Genomic DNA, 20,767 nt, shown 5'->3' on the forward strand with positions numbered 1-20,767 from the left:
TCTTCTTGGCTGATGGAAGGAGGTCCGTAGAATATAATTTTTGCACATCCATTGCACTTCCAAGGTGACTAGCTGACGGACATCCCTAGAACTACCCATTGAGTACATGGATATCTAACGGATGTTCGGCCATGATTCGGACATCCGACGGCAGAAATGTCCTATATGGGATCACACCACTTCGAGCAGGACGTATGTTGGGAGGAACAGTGTGGAAAATAGTAAAAGATGACGAAAAGGATATAATTTATACTGTGGATTATAATCACAAAAAGGAACGCCATCTAAATGGTTGCGAGTTAGGAAAGACACAGCAACCATCACTTCTCATTACCGCATTTAACACTCTTTCCAAACAGCCCAGAAGACGAAGCCGCGATGAAAAACTGATGACGAATATCCTTTTATTGAAATAATTCAACCAATATTCCCTAGGTACTTAGAGTTATGTCACACCTTGTCGGAGGTGCTTCGCATGCCTGGCTCAAAACTAGTTATGTCCAGTTGGCCAGATTTGGAGTGTGGATTTGCTAGAAATATGTTCTAAACAGTCGATCAGGACAAGGCACGCTGGGCCAACGCTTGTATAATCAGCCAAATTTAAAGTCGGTCACTCTCGAACTGAAACAGCGTGCCAAACTAGAAGGTAAAAAATTTGCTTTCGCGATTTATAGCTAACGGAATTTCTAAAAGCTCTGTTTCTATTTCAAGGTGTGGAGTTGGAAGAATCCCTAAGAAGAGAACGAGAGAAAAATATTTTAACAGGGGTAAAGTCAAAGATCAAACTGTAGCTGAGTCCAGTGAATCGGAAGATGAGGTGAAAAAAGGCCGGCATGACATTGTTGTACGGTCAGACGATAAAAGTCCAGGAGCAGTACAGGACTTTTTGAAGAAACTGCAATTTCTTCATTCGATAAAGCCTTACTAGAGAAACAGGAAAATCTCTGGTATGACGCCCGTAATTTTTATTTGAAAGGTGTGACTTTTAGTATCCATCATAGTCAGCAAATTTCGGTCGCTATTTTAAAAATGCAATGATTAACGAACAATCTAAAGGGTCGTTCCGCTGAAGTCGAATTAATTTCTGCGTTCGACATCACCGAATCTGGAGGGGTTGCCGATTGATAGTCTCTAGAGACGACCCTATGACCATGAACAGGTTCTCCGTGTAAGAGATAGGCCGAATAATAAAAACTTGGCAAGACTAAACATTTTTACACGAAATGCGCACACTTAAGATCTATCGATGAGTGGAAAAAAAATTTAAATCTAAGCTAACTTATTTTCACTAGGTTCATTTAAATAAAAAATTGTCGAAACCCCAATTACCTAACTTTATTTTCAAAAAATTTCAAATCCAAATAAATCGTTAAAAAGAGAAAAAAAATTTCTATCTTTTCACTGCTTTTTTAACCCTGTAGCGCAAAAAGAAAAGAAAATATTATTTAAGAAAAAAAAACATTTTTAAAATTGAAAAAACCGAATCTTTTAGATTTTTTATTTCTAATGCGGTAAACGGGAAAAATTTTTCCCGGTACAGAGCATTTTATACAAACACAATAAATACACTGTAAAAAAATTAGAAAATTCGGTGATGTCAAGCGTCGAAATTAATTCAATTTCAGCGGAATGACCCTAAAGGTTTGCACAAGCCAAATACGAAGCAGAATTTGTTGAAATATTTTTAGTAATCATCCTACTTTTAAAAAGTCCCCAACAATTTTAGCCTCAAAAATAGTTTGCAATACGAAAGAGCACTTGGGGTGCAGATCATTATGTTGGCACCATTGACACCGCATTTTGCCTCAGAATTGAGGACTGCTTTCGTCGACAATGCTCCCAGGCTCTCAACTGACTTTGATTGGGTAAGTATTTTGACAGATAATGCGTTGAGCTGTAAAATTGACATTAATTTGTTTGTATTTGTCGGCAAAAAGGCAAAAATAGTTTTAGATCAATCGTGGCCGCAAGTTGATTATGATTACAATCTTGACCTGGTCTGCTTCGTCAACAATCAACAGGGCTGTACAATCAAGCTTCCTCGTTCACAGCTTGATACGTTGGACGAGGAAAGGGCCCTAAGGCTCCTCCAGGTAGACCACTTATTCATTAAATACAATAGTCCTCTAAAGATCTTAAGCACGAAATTTGACCATTATCCTGAAATGGACGCCACACTATGCGGATGATGGATCTTGTCTTAACTGGACTCCGGTGGACCATTTGCCTCGTCTACCTTGACGACATCATCATCTACGCTGCGGGAGTTGACGAGCATCTTCAGCGAGTGCGTCAGGTACTAATGGCACTACAAGTAGCGGGATTGAAGATCAAGCTAGTAAAGTGTCAGTTCGGGGCCCAAGAAGTAAAGGCCTTGGGCCACGTGATTAGCGGCGAAGGTATTCGTCCCGACCCGGAGAAAATGTGGGCTGTTGAAAACTTCCCATCTCCAACAACGTTGGTCAAGCCCAACGAACAACTCAAATGTGTAGGCAGCTTCGTGGGATTGTGCTCCTATTATAGGAGATTCGTTCCGCAATTCGCGCAGACCGCCAAGCCATTGACGGATCTGTTCAAGAAAGGTGGTCGCTTCGTGTGGGAGCAACCCCAAGAAGACAGTTTTGAGTTTCTGAAACAGGCCTTGGTGAGAGCCGCGACGCTAGCGTACCCGGATTTCTCCAGGCCGTTCGAAATACATCCAGACAAGTGCGACTACGGTTTGGGAGCCGTACTGCTTCAGCGCGTGGACAACGTCGAGAGACCACTGGCTTTTGCAAGCCGTCTTCTGTCCAAAAGTGAAGCAAACTACTCTATCACGGAGAAGGAATGTCTCGCCTTGGTGTGGACAGTGAAGAAATTCCGAAGCTATATTTGGGGAATGGAGACCCTGGTAGTGACGGATCACCGCGCTCTGTGCTGGTTGCTGACCAAAAAGGACCTAGCAGGCCGTTTGGCTCGTTGGAGCCTACAACTACAAGAGTTCCTGCTAAGAATTGCTCATCGCAGTGGGAGACTCCACTCTGACGCCTTCTCACGCTACCCAGTAGGCGCGGCAAAGGAATTAGACGAAGATTTACACTGCGTGTTAGCCGCCCTTAGCGTGGACAGCGATAGCAAGATTGAGCTGCAGCGAGCACAACGGGGGCAGTGGGGGCAAATCTTGGCCGCCATAGAAAAGGGAGAGCCCCCTAGCCAGTATCGCGAGAAGGATGGGCTGCTGTTTCACGTGAAGATCGTCAACGATGGTTACTTACTCAGACTGTGCGTGCCTAATTCCTTCAGAAACGAGATCATGCGATCGTGTCATCATGATATCACGGCGGGCCATCTAGGCGCGACGCGCACCCTAGCGAAAATACGCGCTCGATACTACTGGGAAGAAATGAGTGAGGACGTGCGCCAATTCGTTCGGGAGTGCAGGGAGTGCCAGTCAAGAAAGCCGGTGTACCAGCGTCCACCCGGGTACATGGAAATCAACCGGGCGGAGCGGCCGTTCGAAAGGATCGGGATGGACATCCCCTATCAAAAGGTGGATATAGACACATGGTCGTGGCTGTAAACTACGTAACGAAATAGGCCGAAACGCGGGCGCTACCCACCGCAGACGCAGTAGAAGTGGCTGACTTCTTAGTCAAAGCAGTGCTACTTTGACATGGCGCTCCACGGCAGCTGACTACTGATAGAGAACGCTGCTTCATCGCGAAAGTCACCCATAATGTACTACGCGCCCTGGAGACCAATCACCGGACTACGACGGCCTACAGACCTCAAGCGAACGGATTGGTAGAGCGCCTCAACCATACGTTGGCAGATATGCTGTCGATGTACGTTAGCTCTGACCATCGTGACTGGGACGAATGGCTACCTTTCGTAACGTTCGCCTACAACACCAGTCGACACGAGAGCACGGGGAGGACTCCGTTTTATCTTGTGTATGGAAGGGAAGCCGTCCTTCCTATTGACAGCGCCATGAATGCAGATCCGAACCCTTTACCTCCTCCCAACCGGGATCCATCAGAATGGATGCTGAAACGACTCCAGGAAGCCCGGATCGAGATACAGTCCCGCGCAGCTGAGGTACAGCGAAAACAGAAAGAACTCTACGTTGAAGGAAGGAAGGAGGCGCCGACGTACCCACCAGGAGCACAGGTCCTTGTCTACAAGCCCATACGCAAAGTGGGGAAGTCTGAAAAACTTCTACACCGTTGGTTTGGCCCGTACACAGTGGTACGCCAAACCACTCCGAGTAACTACGAACTCTGCCTGGGCCGGTCGACTCGAACGGAGATCGTACACGTCGAACGAGTAAAACCGTTCCACGACCTCACGGACCCAACACCGCAGTCGTACGATCCGACCGGTACAAGCACCGATTTGGAGGACCCACCAACGGGACTGAATCAGGCGGAACACGAAAGTCAAGCAGGACTAAAACCGTCGGCCATCCAAGGCGCTTCGACAAAAGACCTCTCGGAAACAGGTGCCAGGCCGCGTGAGAACAACAGGAGTAACGCCGAAACGCCAACCGCACCGTTCATTGACCGACCAGAGCCGCAGCAAGAAACTAAAACTCGCGGAGAGAGTAAAAGAGGCCTTCGGAGATCCACAAGAATAAGAGCTCAACGGAAGACGTTTCTGCTAACTTTCCCCCTGTTAATGTTCCTCGCTGTCATGACCGGACCCACACCTACAAGAAGCAAAGAGATCATCGCATACCAAGGCGTGATCTTCAAATCCGAAAGAGAGGTGGCCTTCTCCGACTCTGAATGGGTGGTGATGACCGACTTCACATTTGATCCGGTCGACAGAATGATCAAAACGCTGTTCGACTTATTAGATGGAAAAGTGGGAGCAATGACCTGCCAATATGACGGTCCCGAAGACAAATTCAAGAAAGCACTCCAGCATCAAGTAGAAGTGTGAGCATGCTCGAATTTAGAAAAACTGAAGACCAGCCACCGACGCCTAAACGAGCTTAAGACAGCAGTCAGTTCGGAAGGAGCGAGAACAAAAAGAGCCCTCGTCGACGGTGGAGGAAAAATCCGTTGGCTCTTCGGAGTGTCCACCCAAGAAGAGCTGGAACACGTTAACGACCACGTCATGAAATTATCAACTGAAACAACATCCATCGTTCATGCAATGGAAGTGCATGCTTCACTTATCAACGAGACGCTGTGGAAAACCAAGGCCGTAGCGGATGCCGTAGTCGAACTGCAGACCGCGTTTGCCCAGGTGGAAAACGAGGCCAAAAAGATAGACCAAAAGTTCGGAGGGATAACCCATGAAATCGAGAGACAGAGGTTGGCAGCCGTGAAAGTCGAAAATGCCTTCCGACAAATCGAGTCCGCGACTGCCTGGATAGACGAGTTGATCGAAAACTTCGCCATCGGTCTGGCTACTATGGCTATGGAAAGACTTCCGGAAACGCTTTTTCCGCCTCTACAAGTGCAAGCAGTGCTGAGAGACATCAAAGCGATCCTTCCGGCAGGATGGTCGCTAAGCCCATCAGTTCAGGCGGGCGACACATGGAAAGTGTACAAAGAAGCAAAAGTGATAGTGGCAGCGATAAATAATGGGTAAAGAATTTTTATTCACCTCCCAGTGTTTGAATTTCCACTAAGCTTCACACTGTATGAAGTAATAAGCTTACCGCGTCCTGTAAACAACTCAACACAAGGAGCACAATTCCACCCACTCCCATCCTTTCTGGCCGTTGCAAGCGATCGTCAGGCGTTCGTGGAGTTAACAGCATCCGATTCGTCCCGCTGCTTGTCATCAACGACGTCCATTTGTCCCATCAGTCAGGCGATAAACAGGAAACACCAGGAATCTAGCTGCGCCATGGCCTTATTTCTAAAAGACGATAAGAAAAATGCCCTATGTATGTATGCAATGCTCTACGCGCCTAGCACAATGGACAGGCCAACAGACGGTGTATTAGGGACACCGCAGGTGGGGCTATTCAACAGATCAAGAAACAACAATCACTATCACTTGCCCAAACGGTCGAGGAAAAACCAGCACACTGATCAAGCGAGAGCCGTTTGATGTGTTTGAGGTGCCAATGGCTTGCACTGCTCACACAGACGACTGGATTTTCCAAGCAAGCCTTATAATAAACGTCAGACATTCGTTAAACAACGAATCACTTCCTTCTCTAGCGGAGCTGGAGGAAGTAGGAAAAATTCCACAAGAGCCTGATTCTAAAGAGATTGACCCAGCCATAGAGCCAGAGATAAAAAATTGAAAGCATAAACCGCTAATATCGCGTCGGGTTACGACCCAAAACCATGTGAAGCTCATGGGAGAACATCTACGTATCATAGAAGAAGAGGAAAAAGCAAGACGAAGCAGCAATCGTCATGGGGTTGTTCGTTATCCCATCGAAATAATCGCCGTCGTAGCCGTACTGTTTTCCAGCCTTGCTCTGCTGCTATTTCTTCTTAGGCACAAGCATCAAGCTTCGTTATCAGGCCTAACAGAACGGGTGATTGAACTGGAAAAGCGATTGGCTACGCATGAATTGGAAGTAGAAGAGCACGTATAAGCCGTGCCCTAGCATCGCTTTCTGAAGAAACCTTATTCTTCTCCATTTTTGTTTTTTTTTTCGTTAGTCTATCGTTTCCCTTTCGTATTATCCTGATATGTTTTCTCCTTCTTTCCTCCGCTAGCTGATAAGAATTATCAAGGGTGAAGACATTCACATGACATGGCAAGAAATATTTTTTTTTTTTGTGCAATATTAGTTTGTACCGTGCGGATAGATTTCGTCTCGCAACGTCTGCTTATCCTTGTTTTCACTTTCTGTTTTTGCGATTGGCATTGTCGAAAATGGTTATAGTTAGGTTTAGCTGTTTTGTTGGGCTAACTCACGCAGGCGGTGCGATCGGGGCGATTCCCAGGCTGAGAGGGGGGATGTAACGGATAAAGGGGCATTACTCCACAAAACCGCCCCGAAAGGTTGCTAACCCGACTACAAGATGCAGATGCAGAAAAGACGCCCCATCCTAGAATTGATAAGAGTAGTTATCGGGGAAAGTAATCTAGAATTCAAATCTAAGTTAGAAACATCCCACTATTATTAGAGTATAAGTAGCAGAGTCAAAGACAATAAGGGGGCAGTTGCAGTCGCTTAGTTCCTGAAGACGCGTATGTCCCTGACCAACGTTTTCCAAACGTGTGTCTTAAAAATAAGTCTAGTTCGGTTCTCTTTTATTGTTGTGTATTCTTTTTTCGGGTTGCTCTCTGTGTATTGTAGCCGTACTTCAATAAACGGATTCTAGTTCGGGATTCGTCCGTTACAATATTCACGCACCTGCACCGCACGCGCCAGAACATTCAACTCCTTTTTAGATTAAGATCACAATGCATAAATAACCGTAGATATTTTAAGGACTCCCGCTAGAGTTAAGACGTTAATTAGAATTAAGTTAACTGCATTTAGTTTAAGTGTGTACAACCTCATATTTCTCCCCAAACGCTTAACCTCCTTTTTACGCTATCTCTTTTATTAGTTTATTGCCCCCTTCCGCTGACCAAGGTGTCAATACCCCCACCGTATCTCTCAACCTTGTTTCCCTTTTTTCGCACAAGTCACATTTGTTCATGAACTGATTGCTGATGTTTTCTTTTTTATTACCCCACGCCAACCTTAGCGTCCCCAAGCCAACTAGTGGTATAAAACCCAAAACACGATTTCTTTTCGCGAGTCTGCTCCTAGCTAGTGTGTGTGTTGGTTCTCTTGTAGCTGTGTGACCAACTTGTTAGTGTCGAGACGGTATTAGTTCTCTTGTAGCTGTGTAACCGACTTGTGAGTGTTGGAGACGAATTGAATAAACGGTTTACACCCTACCAACGCACGCCCTTTTCTTCCTTCCGCGCTACCGTACCCTCCGTGAAGCCGTCTTCAAACCGAATCACCTGGCAGCGGAATGGAGTCAATTCAAACGTAAGTACCACTCCAGCGTATCCTTCATTTCTTTCCTACAATCTGTTCATTTCACATCCGTGCAGCCGACGTGACTGGCTGACGGATCATAACCCCATAACATTGTTTACCACCCAAGACAGACTGCCAGAATACTTTTCCTTATTTGCATTAACCATAACTGTGCGTGTCTGTATTTTATTGTGTGCAGTTAAATCAGTCACGTCAGACGTGACTGATCAAATATTGCATCTGGTGGCAGCGAAGTCGAACCGTGACCTCCTTCTTCTTTTATTTTTTGACCGCCTCGCGCCGCTACAAACAGATGATTCACTCGTTCAGGCTTCGTTGGGCGGACACTATGCGTCGCATGCACATTCAATGAACGGACATGCGTCGGGTAGTTTTCTGCGTTGCGTTTGAACGTGTGGGTTGTCCTAGCTTATTTATGTCCCACTTGGTTGACGGACGCCATCTTCCTTTTTGTCGAGTTCGTCCAGCGACGGATTAAGGATCCAGAAACCCCCGTTCTTTTTTTTTGGTTTAAACACCACCCCCTTTTGCTGCCGTGCAGTGAACCGCGATTGCTCACTCGGGAGTAGGAATTCACGAAGAGGGATTTTTTGGTATTTTCAAGCCAGAAGATATTTGAGCCGATATTACTATTCCACAATGCCCTCACGCTAACTCACGCCGACTCCCGAACCGTAATTTTTCGAAAAAAGAAAAACCGTTCTTTCTGATCTTTGTTACGACACTCATGCTTGTGCATAGACTACCCAAGGAAGGTTGGGAACCGTGATTGCTCACGCGAGAGTAAGAATTCACGAAGAGGGAATTTTGTGTATTTTTGAGCCAGAAGATATTTGAGCCGATATTACTATTCCACAATGCCCTAACGCTAAGTCACGCTAACTCACGCCGACTCCCGAACCTTAATTTTTCAAAAAAACGAAAACCGTTCTTTCTGATCTTTGTTACGTCACTCATGCTTGTGCATAGACTACCCAGGGAAGGTTGGGAACCATTATTGCTCACGCGGGAGTAAGAATTCACGAAGAGGGAATTTTATGTATTTTTGAGCCATAAGATATTTGAGCCGATATTACTATTCCACAATGCCCTCACGCTAAGTCACGCTAACTCACGCCGACTCCCGAACCGTAATTTTTCAAAAAAAGAAAAACCGTTCTTTCTGATCTTTGTTACGTCACTCATGCTTGTGCATAGACTACCCAGGGAAGGTTGGGAACCGTTATTGTTCACGCGGGAGTAAGAATTCACGAAGAGGGAATTTTGTGTATTTTTGAGCCAGAAGATATTTGAGCCGATAATACTGTTCCATGATGCCCTCACGCTAACTCACGCTGACTCACGCCGACTCCCGAAACCCTCAAATTTCCAGAAGAAAACGTTTGTTCTGATATTTGTTATATCACTCATACTTGTGCATAGACTACCCAGGAAGAGTTGGTAGCCGTGATCGCTCACGTGGGAGTAGGAATTCACGAAGAAGGATTTCTGCTTGCTCTCAAGCCAAGAGACCTTTAAGCCCATTACTACCGTTCCGCAACGCATACACGCTAAGTCACGCCGACTCCCGCTGACTCCCGCACACCCAAAATTGAGAGAAAAGACCGCCTCACCCATTTAGCTTCGTTAACGCGTGCATAACATCCTTGTAAAATAGTAATGGTTAAGGACGAGAGCAGCGCGGGAAAGAAGATTCCGCTTCTTAAGCGTTGGAGGAGGTCGTTCCGTCAATCCTTCCCATCATTCAGGACGGGCCCAGGACCAAACCAAGCCGCAGCAAACCAAAAATACGTCGACGAACAATTAGAGAAGTTTGCAGATAGCTGTAAGGGTAGCCAAGGGTCAGGAGAAGGATATTTCACACCACAGGAAGTACGGGAACACGCAAACGAAGACGCGTGGGCACACCTGGACGCCCGACCAAAAAACCTTTACCCCCAACCAACAGCCCCCCTAGTAAATTTCGATATCCCCAACAACACAGACCGAAGGGAAACACAATTGGCCCAGCAAACGAACGTTCTCCGAAAGCACGCACAGTCCTTATTTAAAGACAGTGACACAGAGGAGGAGAGAAGAGAGCTGTTACGCCAGGCAAGCACTCTCCTACACGAAGAAGACCCGTCCCTCACACCTAGTAACCAAAAAAGGACCTCTTTCCACAGCCAATACTGGCACTCCCACATCCACGATATTCCGGAAGACGAGCTCATCTTCGAGCTCCAGCATCATCTGGAAGCTAACGGCCGATTCCACCAAAGTGACGAGCACACCAGGGTCTCTTTACTTTCCCTTCTAGCACTTTACTCCTCCCTCGATACTCCAGCCAGACTTTTCGAATTTTTAAACCTACGGACGGGGTACACGCCAGTTCTACCTCATTCGTACGACAGCAGTGATTCCGCCCCATCTATCGACGCCCCAACCCCACCGCTGAGAACCGACACAAGACAGAGCACCGAGGAGCGGCTTATCGACCTACCCACCCCAGACCTTGTCAGACCCGACCCGAAGTTACCCGATCCAACCCAGTTCAGCCCCGTGACGACCTTGGATCCCGATACAATCGAGGAAACACCCGGGAAGCCCACTTCCCGGCAAGAGACAGATAAATTCACACCTCCAGCTTCGACGAGTTCACCAATCACCTCGCCAACGATGTCCCACCACCACACCCTACATCCAACACCAGTGTCCGGCCCCCCGTGCCCTACGTCGATAAAGACACCGTCAAACAGAAAGGTGTCATTTACGCCAGTGCTCACCGTGTATGGGGCGGGTGCGAGCAAACCGTCTCAAGTACAGGCGAGCACGGTCTTTGAGACGTACGAAAAAGAGTTGACCCGCCTCCTAGAAGCTGGCGTTGACACGAAGAGAGCGGTTAGTACCACGAGAACCCTTGCCCAAGCAGAGCAGAACCAACCAACGGCAACCGCCGACACCCTACAAGGAACCACTAACCCGTACCCGACTTCAACACTACAGGGAGTCACCCCATTACCCGAAACACAGTGGGGCTATAACACGCCCCCCACCAACCCGTTTGCCCCATCTGGACAACCCTCTCAGAGTATTGCCTACCCAGGTTTCGTAGCTTCGACACCAGTCAACCCGCCATCCAGTGGGCAACAAAACCCCCACTGGCTAAATACACAACCCCCCTCCACCCCAAACCCAGGGACCACAAGTACCAGCTGTCCCTCCTCCGTCACAAGTGTAGCCATAGACGACAAAATTAGGAGGGAACAACAGGAACAGGCAATGCAAGCCTTTGGTACAGTGACAATCTTTTGTGATCGTCAGAGGTCTGGTCGTTTCGACGATTGGGCGGCTCACCTGGAATCAGCCCTCGATCTAGGCAACTTCGAGGAAGCTAGGAAATTACGCTTAATGCGCTCTAAACTCTACGGAGAGGCTGCTGAAGAATTTGACACATTCAAGTTAGACAACCCCATCCGATCCCAAGAGTACGCAGCAGTGAAAGCACGACTCTTCAAACTATTCCACTCGACCGAAACGCGGCCACAAAGAAGTGTCGAGTTTCACAACATGAAGAGGGAGCCGGAGGAAAACATGCGCCGCTACGCAAATCGTATTCGTAAGGCGTTCCATAAAGCTTACCCTATGGATGGGATATTAGATTCAGCTACCGCCGCATCCCGGGAGCAAATGATGATGGACAGGTTTCTGGAAGGTCTACCCAGCGATGTGCAAGTCCCCTTGAGGTATAAAAAGTTTGCATCGTTCGAGACACTTATCGATCGAGCCGAACTTACCGCATTAGCTATTGAAGAATCACAGACGAGAGTTAGAATCCATGCAGCATACTCATCAACGAACGCACACACCAATCAAAATGAACTGAGCAGCGTGCTGGAAGCCCTAAATCGCTTAAGCACCAAGGTTGACCAAAATGCCACGACTCACAACGCGGAACTACAACAGAGTCTAGCAGAAATGAAAAGGCAATTAGCACAGAGGCCCTCTCAGGTTGGGGGAAGACAGAGAGACCCGAAAGTTACGCAGCCCGAAGCTTTTAAAAGCGCAGCCCTTTTTTGCGAATTCCACAACACCTGGGGGTTCCACACCGAAGCAGACTGTTTTACCAAGCTACAACAAAAGGACGAGCATTGCCGCCTGTGTCGAAACATAGGGCACCGACATAATTTCTGCCCTACCATTCGGAACCCAAGACCCCCTCCACCACCAGGGCATTATGCCAACACCCCAGCGACACCAACCGGCATCCTGCGGTCGCAGGCGGAAAACTAGAAACCACCGAATCAACTGTTGGGCCACTCGGTGTGTGCCCCAAGCCCCAACAATTTGTCAAATCCGTGTCCACCCAAGTTACCACCCCCAGAATTGGACTAAGAGTAGGGAATTGTTCATTCAAAGCGTTAGTAGACAGTGGAGCAGGCAAAAGCCTCATTAGTAGTCGACTCTTCGAAAGACTACAGCAACAAATTGAAGAATTCAGACACACAAGAGAAGTAGCGGTAAACCTTTTCGATATAAGCAACAGGCGCCTGGCCTGCCAGGGCACCGTAACAGTAGATGTTCTCGTCGAGGACGAGAGGCCCCGTTAACCCTTTCAACAAAAGTTCATCGTCGTTACGGAAATTATGGAAGAATGCGTACTAGGTTTAGACGCTCTTTATGAACATAAGTTTATGATCGACGGTCGTGAGAGGCGAGTCTATCGAGTGAGGGAGTCTGATCAACTCAAAAACGATGACAAAGCCACCATGATGGTGGCTGTTAAAAAAAAAATACCTCCATCATCCGCATGCGTGGTGGAGAGCGAGAATAGTGACGTCAAGCTATCTCTCAACACTGCCTATTTCCTAGTAAGAAACCCACGGTTACCCGCCGGTCTTCGACTGAACCCCTTCGTCTCTACAAAACGTGACAATGGGATGTTCAGAATTGTGATAGTCAACGAAATAAACCACACTATCTCCCTTCCTCGCTACACCATCTTAGGTCATGTGGTTTTCGAGCCACCTATACTCATAGCATCTTGTTCCACCCAGCCTACTACCATCGACCCCGCCATCTTCGAAGCCTCCCTCCCAGATGTTACGGAAACCATAAAGGGGGAATTGCGCAAATTCCTCCTAGAAAAACAAAGTATCTTCGCATTTCAAACACGCGATCTGGGGAACACGGGCCTGGTTAAACACGTTATCGACACTCAGGGGCAAGGGCCTATCCGCCAAAGGCCATACAGAGCATCCCCCCGTCAACGGAAGTTTGCAAAGAAAATCATCGACGAACTACTAGCAAACGATATTATACGACCCTCTCTCTTCCCTTGGGCGGCCCCAATTGTGTTAGTAAAAAAGAAAACAGGAGACGACCGCCTGTGCATTGACTTCAGAAAACTAAATGCGATCACGAAGAAGGACTCCTTTCCCTTGCCCCGCATTGACGACGTGCTTGACCTGTTACAAGGCCAAAAATGCTTTTCCACTCTAGATCTGGCATCAGGGTACTGGCAAATAGAAATGGACAAACAGTCAAAAGAGAAGACGGCGTTCATCGTTGAGAACAATTTGTATGAATGGAATCGGCTCGCCTTCGGTCTGACTAACGCCCCAGGAACCTTCCAACGATTGATGAATTTTGTCGTTAAGGAAGAGATAGGAAAGACTTGCTTAGTTTACCTAGATGACATTATCATCTTTTCTAAGACTCCCTTAGAACACATATCGAACCTGCGGAAAATCTTTGATTTACTCGAAGAGGCAAACCTCAAGGTGAAACTATCAAAATGTAGATTTCTAGAGACATCGGTCCAGTACCTCGGCCACGTCATCTCAGCAGATGGCGTAGCACCAGACCCACCAAAATCGAATCCCTAGTAAATTACAGAAAACCACTTACCGTTAAATAGATGCAGTCCTTTTTGGGGTTAGCGTCATACTACCGACGGTTCATCAAGGGGTTCACCACAGTCGCCCACCCCCTTATACATCAAGCGAAGGGTAAACTGCAGGACAGGATAAAATGGGGGCCCGCTGAAGAAAAATCCTTCGAATTTCTTAGGAAATGCCTGATGACCGACCCTGTTCTGGCCTACCCGGATTTCACTAAAGAATTCCTAATTTACACTGATGCCAGCGATTACGGACTAGGAGCCGTTTTGTCCAAAATACACGACGGAAAAGACCAACCAATCGCCTACGCAAGTAGACACCTGAATAAAGCAGAAACCAAGTACTCTACCATCGAGAAGGAAGCCACGGCCGTAATTTTCGGCATAAAACTTTTCCGCCACTACCTTCAGGACGAGCCATTCGTTATCATCAGTGACCATCGCCCGCTGCAGTGGCTGCAGACGTTCAAAGACTAGACGGGGAGATTAGGAAGATGGTCAATATTGTTGGCTAACCTCAAATACTCGATAAAGTACCGGCCGGGTCGAGTCAATGAGAATGCAGATTTTCTATCCCGAATTCCGGTTAATTCAGTTCGAACAACCCCTGAAGAAGATGACGCCATACTTCGCGAACAGAAAAAAGATTCATTATGTATGGACATAACAAATTACTTAGAACATGGATCCCTTAGTGAAGAGAATACAGACCAGATTTGGGTGAAAGAAATCGAGCTGTATGGCATTGCTGGTGGCCTTCTGTGTCGCATGCAAGAGCCCATCTCGAAGAAGAGACGACAGTTCGTGCAACAACAAATAGTGGTTCCCTTCAGCCTAAGAAAACAGCTATTGAACGAGTATCACGACTCCCCCCTATCCGGCCATCTTGCATACCAGCGGACATGCCTCCGGATTAGAGACAAATACTACTGGCCAACAATGCTCTCCGACGTAAAGGAGTACTGCCTTCCTTGTTAACCCTGTGCCCTCCAACGACGATCGAATCTTCGGGCCTTCTTAAACCCCCTAGATCTCACCTCAGGACCCTTTGAGGTCTTAGGGCTAGACTTCTTAGGGCCAATTCAACCACAATCCCTGGAAGGGAACAATCACATCCTAGTAATTACCGATTACTTCACGAAATGGGTAGAAGTTATCCCTCTAGCAGACCAGACCGCCCTTTCAACGAGCAAGGCGCTAGCAGATAGAGTCATTTTGTATCATGGTCCCCCAAGGGCCATTGTCACCGACCATGGTTCGAATTTTACGTTCGAGTTGTTCTCCTCACTTTGTAAGACACTTCAAATTAAACAGTTGAGGACCACCGCGTACCATCCACAGACTAATGGCTTAACCGAAAGATTCAACAAAACCGTAGTAGAAAGGCTACGGAAATACATGGAACAGGGTTTCTCTAAATGGGAAGAAGTGCTAGGCCCAGTTGCTTTCGCCTACAGGAACTCTGTACACTCCTCCACCCTAGAAACCCCCTACTTTCTAAATCATGGCCGCGATCCAGTAGTGCCTATTGACTGATTTTTACAAAAGCCAGCAAACATCATCATCCCATCCGACTACAAAAGCCAGCTAATGCAACGTCTTCACGAAGCCTTCGTATTGGTTAAAGCAAACTTGACCCAAGCCAGGGAACAGCAAAGGACCCAGTACGACAAGCGGGCTCGTGAGCAAGCATTCAACATCGGTGACAAGGTGTTAATCGACGTAAGAACGCCAATGACAGGCACAAGCAAGAAACTCATACCCCGTTTTATGGGGCCATACCGCGTCACAAAAATCAACAACAACCACACCGTGGAAATTCAAAAATGCGTGGGAAAACAGACCCAGTTGGTGCACGTAAACAGGATCAAACCCCTGTATGAATCTATGATCTGGAAGGAAGAACCTTGCGTGGATTTCCAACAGAGTTGTGATCACCCAATACCACTGGAGCTCACCAACGAACTAGAAGTACCACCCCCAACGGATGAAGAGTACGCTCCGCAGGAAGAACAGGATCTGATAGACCTCGACGTCGGTCCATCTCCCTTACCAGAAGGAACGATAACTTCAAACCTCCACAAAGGACCAAACATAGACCTCTCTTTCACCCCGGAACGACTCTCTTTAACGGCTTTAGAGCCAGCAGCCCCACCATTCCCCCCCGTAGCACCCCGCCCCGAGCGCCGCACTGGCCTACGGCCATGGAGCGCTCTTAGACCCCCCAATAGCCATGAAACGTAGCGCATCCCCTCATATAAATGTTAGGTGTTTAAATATAATTTGAGTAGCAGCCATAGGAACAGTTCATCATGAGTAGTTAACCATGTGCCTTTTCACTACATACCGCGCCGTAGAATAAAATCCGTTACTTCCCTATGTATCATTGCTATGCATTTCCTTGTTTTACTCATTATTTCGTGCTATTCACCGTATCGTATCTTCGATTGCCTAGATTATTGTTGATGTCCCTCCTCGCCCTCCTGTTTTTTACCCCCTTGGCTGCAGTTAATCAACCACCGTGTGTAACTGTGATGGTGCGGCAAACCTGGGATTCCTGGAGTTCACGGAGGAAGACTGCTCTTTCGAAGCCGCCCCCACTCCACCGGTACCCATTACGTACGCTATCTACTCTACACTACCAGAAGTTAAACGCTTTGCTGGCCACACGTGTAGCATGTGGGTAGCCACCACCACAGTGTACAAGGACTTCATGCAATGGAATCAAGTGTCTTACAGCCACAACCCCATCGAAGTGGACGCAGCAACGTGCCGAAGGATGAGAGACACACGACAATGTCGAGGAAAGGCGATGGACATAACAGGACCCAACTCGTTCGCCCTGGAAGGCCACCCATTCGTGGAAACCAGTTGGCTTCGGACGGTGACAGAAAAGATGACCAACTGTCGCCTCGAAGAAGTGACCTTACAGAGCGAATGCCCGAACTGTACCATCAGCTTTCCACTTGGTGACATCCCTGGAGCAATAAACGGATCTTTCAAACACAACCTCGTGACCCTCGTCTGGGACGATTCCTGGAAGGAAGCGAAGCCGTGTGACTTAAGGGTTATCGAAAAGGGAATGGGCATCAAGTACTCGACCGAAAACGACACTACCTTCCGAATTCGGGACCCAATGAAGCAGCTGGATTTTATATATTCAATGGTAAACAGTTCCGTCTGCGGAGGAGGAAACCTCACTGCCTACCATTCGGTTCTAGGAATGGACAGAGTCGTCATCGCGGTTCGGGAAGCCGCCAAGGGAACCGATCTCGTCGAGATGAGGCCCAAAAACGCGGACGCCGTAGCCAAGATGGCGCTATCCGAAATGACACGGTCGGAGATCGAATACGCCAGTCATACACAATACATCAGAGACTTCGCAATGGACATTTCAAACCACCTGGCCCGAGAAATTCGTAACCTACAATGCGAAAGCCGGAGAACTGCCTTCCATGCCGCTACAACGACTGCACAATACGACGGATGGTTAGCCGCTAAGCATCTGGACCTTCCATTATGCACCAAGCTACTGGCGGTCGGGGCGTCCGTGTCCGTTTTGCTGTGTTTTTCCAGCAACGTCACCTTCGAGATGGTTTTCACGCCATGTGGAGCCCAACCTCGGTGGGGCAACCAGACCATCAACGTGGAAGGTTGGGAGCTCACGAAGTACTCCGATTGCTACTGGCACGCAAACTTCGTCAATTTCAACGGCAAAGCCCACACCTTCAAGAACAACACCTGGATGCCAATCAACCCCAACCTAAAGATACAAGGCCGCCGTCTCATCGACACCATGCCCCTGGAGGTCGATAACTCGTTGGGCATGATACTGCAGTTTCACCCAACAATAACGTCGCATCCCCTAAGTGCTTCAACCATCATGGCCGACATCCTGGCGTACATACAGATGGGCTATGTCACAGAAATGTCGGGCGAACGACACGTCAACACAGTCCTCGTCCACCCCGGACAAGCACAAGACATCTCCTTCTTGGCAAGGATCGGATAATGGCTCCGGAACTTCGGCATCATTTCGGGAGTAGGAGTATCCATTGCTCTGGCTTTCTGATTCTGCGGACTCGGTTCCCTCCTGGGTCTTTACATCCCCTGCTGTCGTTTCTTTAACCCGTGCAGTTGGTTAACGCCACCTCAGCCTGCTCATCGAGACATTGAGTTGGGACCCAGAGCAAAGCACCACCAACTTGACCCCAATTGCTCCGGTCACCATTGTCAATATACCCCCGCCCCCAACTCCCGCTGGTTCCACAGGGCGGCTAGGATTAAACCAACAACCATACCTCATCCCACCCATTTCACATCCGCGTAGCCTAGCCCAACACAGAGAAGCAGCAGCCCTCCTCTCGCGTCCCTAGTATTAAAACCCCACGCGTTGATTGCCCCCCTTAATTTTCCATGTATCATGCAATGTCGTAGATTTTATGTTAGTGTCCTTTAGAATAAACCCACCCAGAATCGTGCAGAGTATACCATGTACCCCGTAACACCCCACCAACCCTTCGACACCAAGCCGTCCTAATCCTTACCACACTCTATCCCTAGGCTCCAACCCTCCCCCCTTACATCCACGGATGATAAGGAAGGCCAGAAAGGTGGACAAGCGGCCTGGATCCCCGACCCGGACGAAGAAGACATCCTCTACTGTGCAGATTACTCGTCCGACATGGAGGAATTCCGATACGTAGCGGCTTGCCCAGACGACGAAGAGGACATCCTGTACTGCGCGGACAACCCCGACGACGACGAGGTTATGTACGATGCAGACGTCTCAGATGACATCGACGACGTCTCCCTACTTTCGGTAGATGACCCAAGGGAAGAAGACTCCTTTTCCTCAGGCACCTCCAAACCTCCCCTTAGATCCGATCGCACTACTCGAAGACAGGCCCTCACCACACTGTATGTCACCGGCCAGTGACGTCCAGGAAAGGGGCATAGACATTGCAGCGCTAAACGACATCATCGCGAGGCTTCGTGGCGGAAAATGCAATGTCAGCTTCGTCAGCAGTCATTTCTCCCTGGACTCCGACGAAGAGGACCTGGCAGCAGCGCGGTATGTCGAACGCACCTATCGGTTACCCCCACAAAAGGAGCCGGAGTACGGATGGGAGATCGGTGAGCTGGACGCGTCCGGGAATCATTCGTGGAGCCGCAAGGAGGAGCCCTTGCCGCGGTCATCCACCCCCTGTGACAAAGGAAGAACCGCCGAAGAATAACTGACCCCCTTACGACCCAACCGGCCCACGCAATGCTGATTGCGGGACGCAATCTTGTAGGAAGGGGAGCTATTTAAGGACTCCCGCTAGAGTTAAGACGTTAATTAGAATTAAGTTAACTGCATTTAGTTTAAGTGTGTACAACCTCATATTTCTCCCCAAACGCTTGACCTCCTTTTTACGCTATCTCTTTTATTAGTTTATTGCCCCCTTCCGCTGACCAAGGTGTAAATACCCCCACCTTATCTCTCAACCTTGTTTCCCTTTTTTCGCACCAGTTCACATTTGTTCATGAACTGATTGCTGATGTTTTCTTTTTTATTACCCCACGCCAACCTTAGCGTCCCTAAGCCAACTAGTGGTATAAAACCCAAAACACGATTTCTTTTCGCGAGTCTGCTCCTAGCTAGTGTGCAAGATATTAAGACATCTATTAGTAATAGTCCTTCACTTCTTGCTCGCACTATTGACTGGCCGGCAGTCCCCATCTACTTCAGATTTTGAAAGTGACAGTGAAAAACCGCCACGCGCTTTATTACAAGGCTCCTCTCCACAACTCCCCTCCTCCCTACCGGTAGTTAATGACCCTAAGATAACCTTTACAATTCAACCGACAGCCACTGAAATAAATAAAGTTGAAATTCAGGAACCTTTACCCTCGCCTGATTCTAGCGACTTCAATTTGGACAGCACTTTGCTTAGCTCATTAAATGAACATCAACGGGTCGATACTACAGATATATGTGAAGCACGCGCCGTCATTAACCCACCCTGTCAATTACCAACCGCATTCCCTATTACCTGTAGAACATTTACGGCTAGCCGTATTTGCACTCCAAGCAAAGCCTTACAATCCAAGCAAATTTTACCGGTTCACGAACAAAATTATCTGATAGCGCAATTAAAGTCAATCAGCAATTATCCCCAACTATCAGACCCTAAACCGTTAAAACCATTGCCCAACCTATTGCCCTTGCTAGACGAAATTCACTCACTTCTAAATCAACCGTTAGACCACAAACGCCCCTTACGGCCGTTGTCAGCAACAATTATCAAAATCTTTGTCGATCGCTTGACGGACTACACGGAGCACACATAAAAAAATCAGACAGCGACCCTCAAATTTTTGAACGAAGCCAATCGTTACACTCACTTCAGCAAGACGCTGACTCCAGCGAAGACGCAGAGCAGCAGGAAGAAACAGCATCCAATTCCTCACGGCATTCTTCGTCACCTATCCTTAGGCCTCGTAGAAAAAATTTGCACAGCTCACTCAACGACATTCATCAATGATTTTCTTCAACTCCCATCCCTACTACGGCGCCTAGTCAACCTTTCAGCCGTTCCAGACCTATCCCACAAACTAGTTTTAAATCTCCTCTCACACCTGGAAAACCTAGCGGATCTTCCGGAAGCAATACTAAACACGGTACAATTCACGGCACAGCCTCTAAAAGTCCTCATCAAACGAGAAGACCAGCGCACTTTAACGTCAATGTTATCATCCGACAACACAGTACAAGTCAAAGCAGCTGCGAAAGCCTCAGCCCCATTTTCACAGCACAGCAGGCATACACACAACTACCCTCTGGCGGAGAAAAATCAAAACAAACTATAGATAAAGGAGACAGACAGCAAATTCCACACAACGCCACATACACCACCACGCGGAGACTTAACGCAACTTCA

The 20,767-nt window shown here is 47.9% G+C and overlaps 1 protein-coding gene and 1 pseudogene across 1 annotated transcript; both read left to right on the forward strand.

Annotated features, from left to right (window-relative positions):
• The first annotated feature begins 5,306 nt into the window (after positions 1-5,306).
• On the forward strand, positions 5,307-13,827 carry LOC116928700 (annotated as a pseudogene).
• Positions 13,828-15,431: 1,604 nt separating this feature from the next.
• Positions 15,432-17,657, forward strand: LOC116928701. Its single transcript, XM_045178413.1, is given in 4 exon segments — positions 15,432-15,973; positions 16,270-16,354; positions 16,357-17,440; positions 17,443-17,657. Coding segments are annotated over 4 exon segments (1,926 nt in total).
• The last annotated feature ends 3,110 nt before the right edge of the window (positions 17,658-20,767 follow it).

Source organism: Daphnia magna, linkage group LG8, assembly GCF_020631705.1.
Source record: "Daphnia magna isolate NIES linkage group LG8, ASM2063170v1.1, whole genome shotgun sequence".
NCBI classification, from domain to species: domain Eukaryota; kingdom Metazoa; phylum Arthropoda; class Branchiopoda; order Diplostraca; family Daphniidae; genus Daphnia; species Daphnia magna.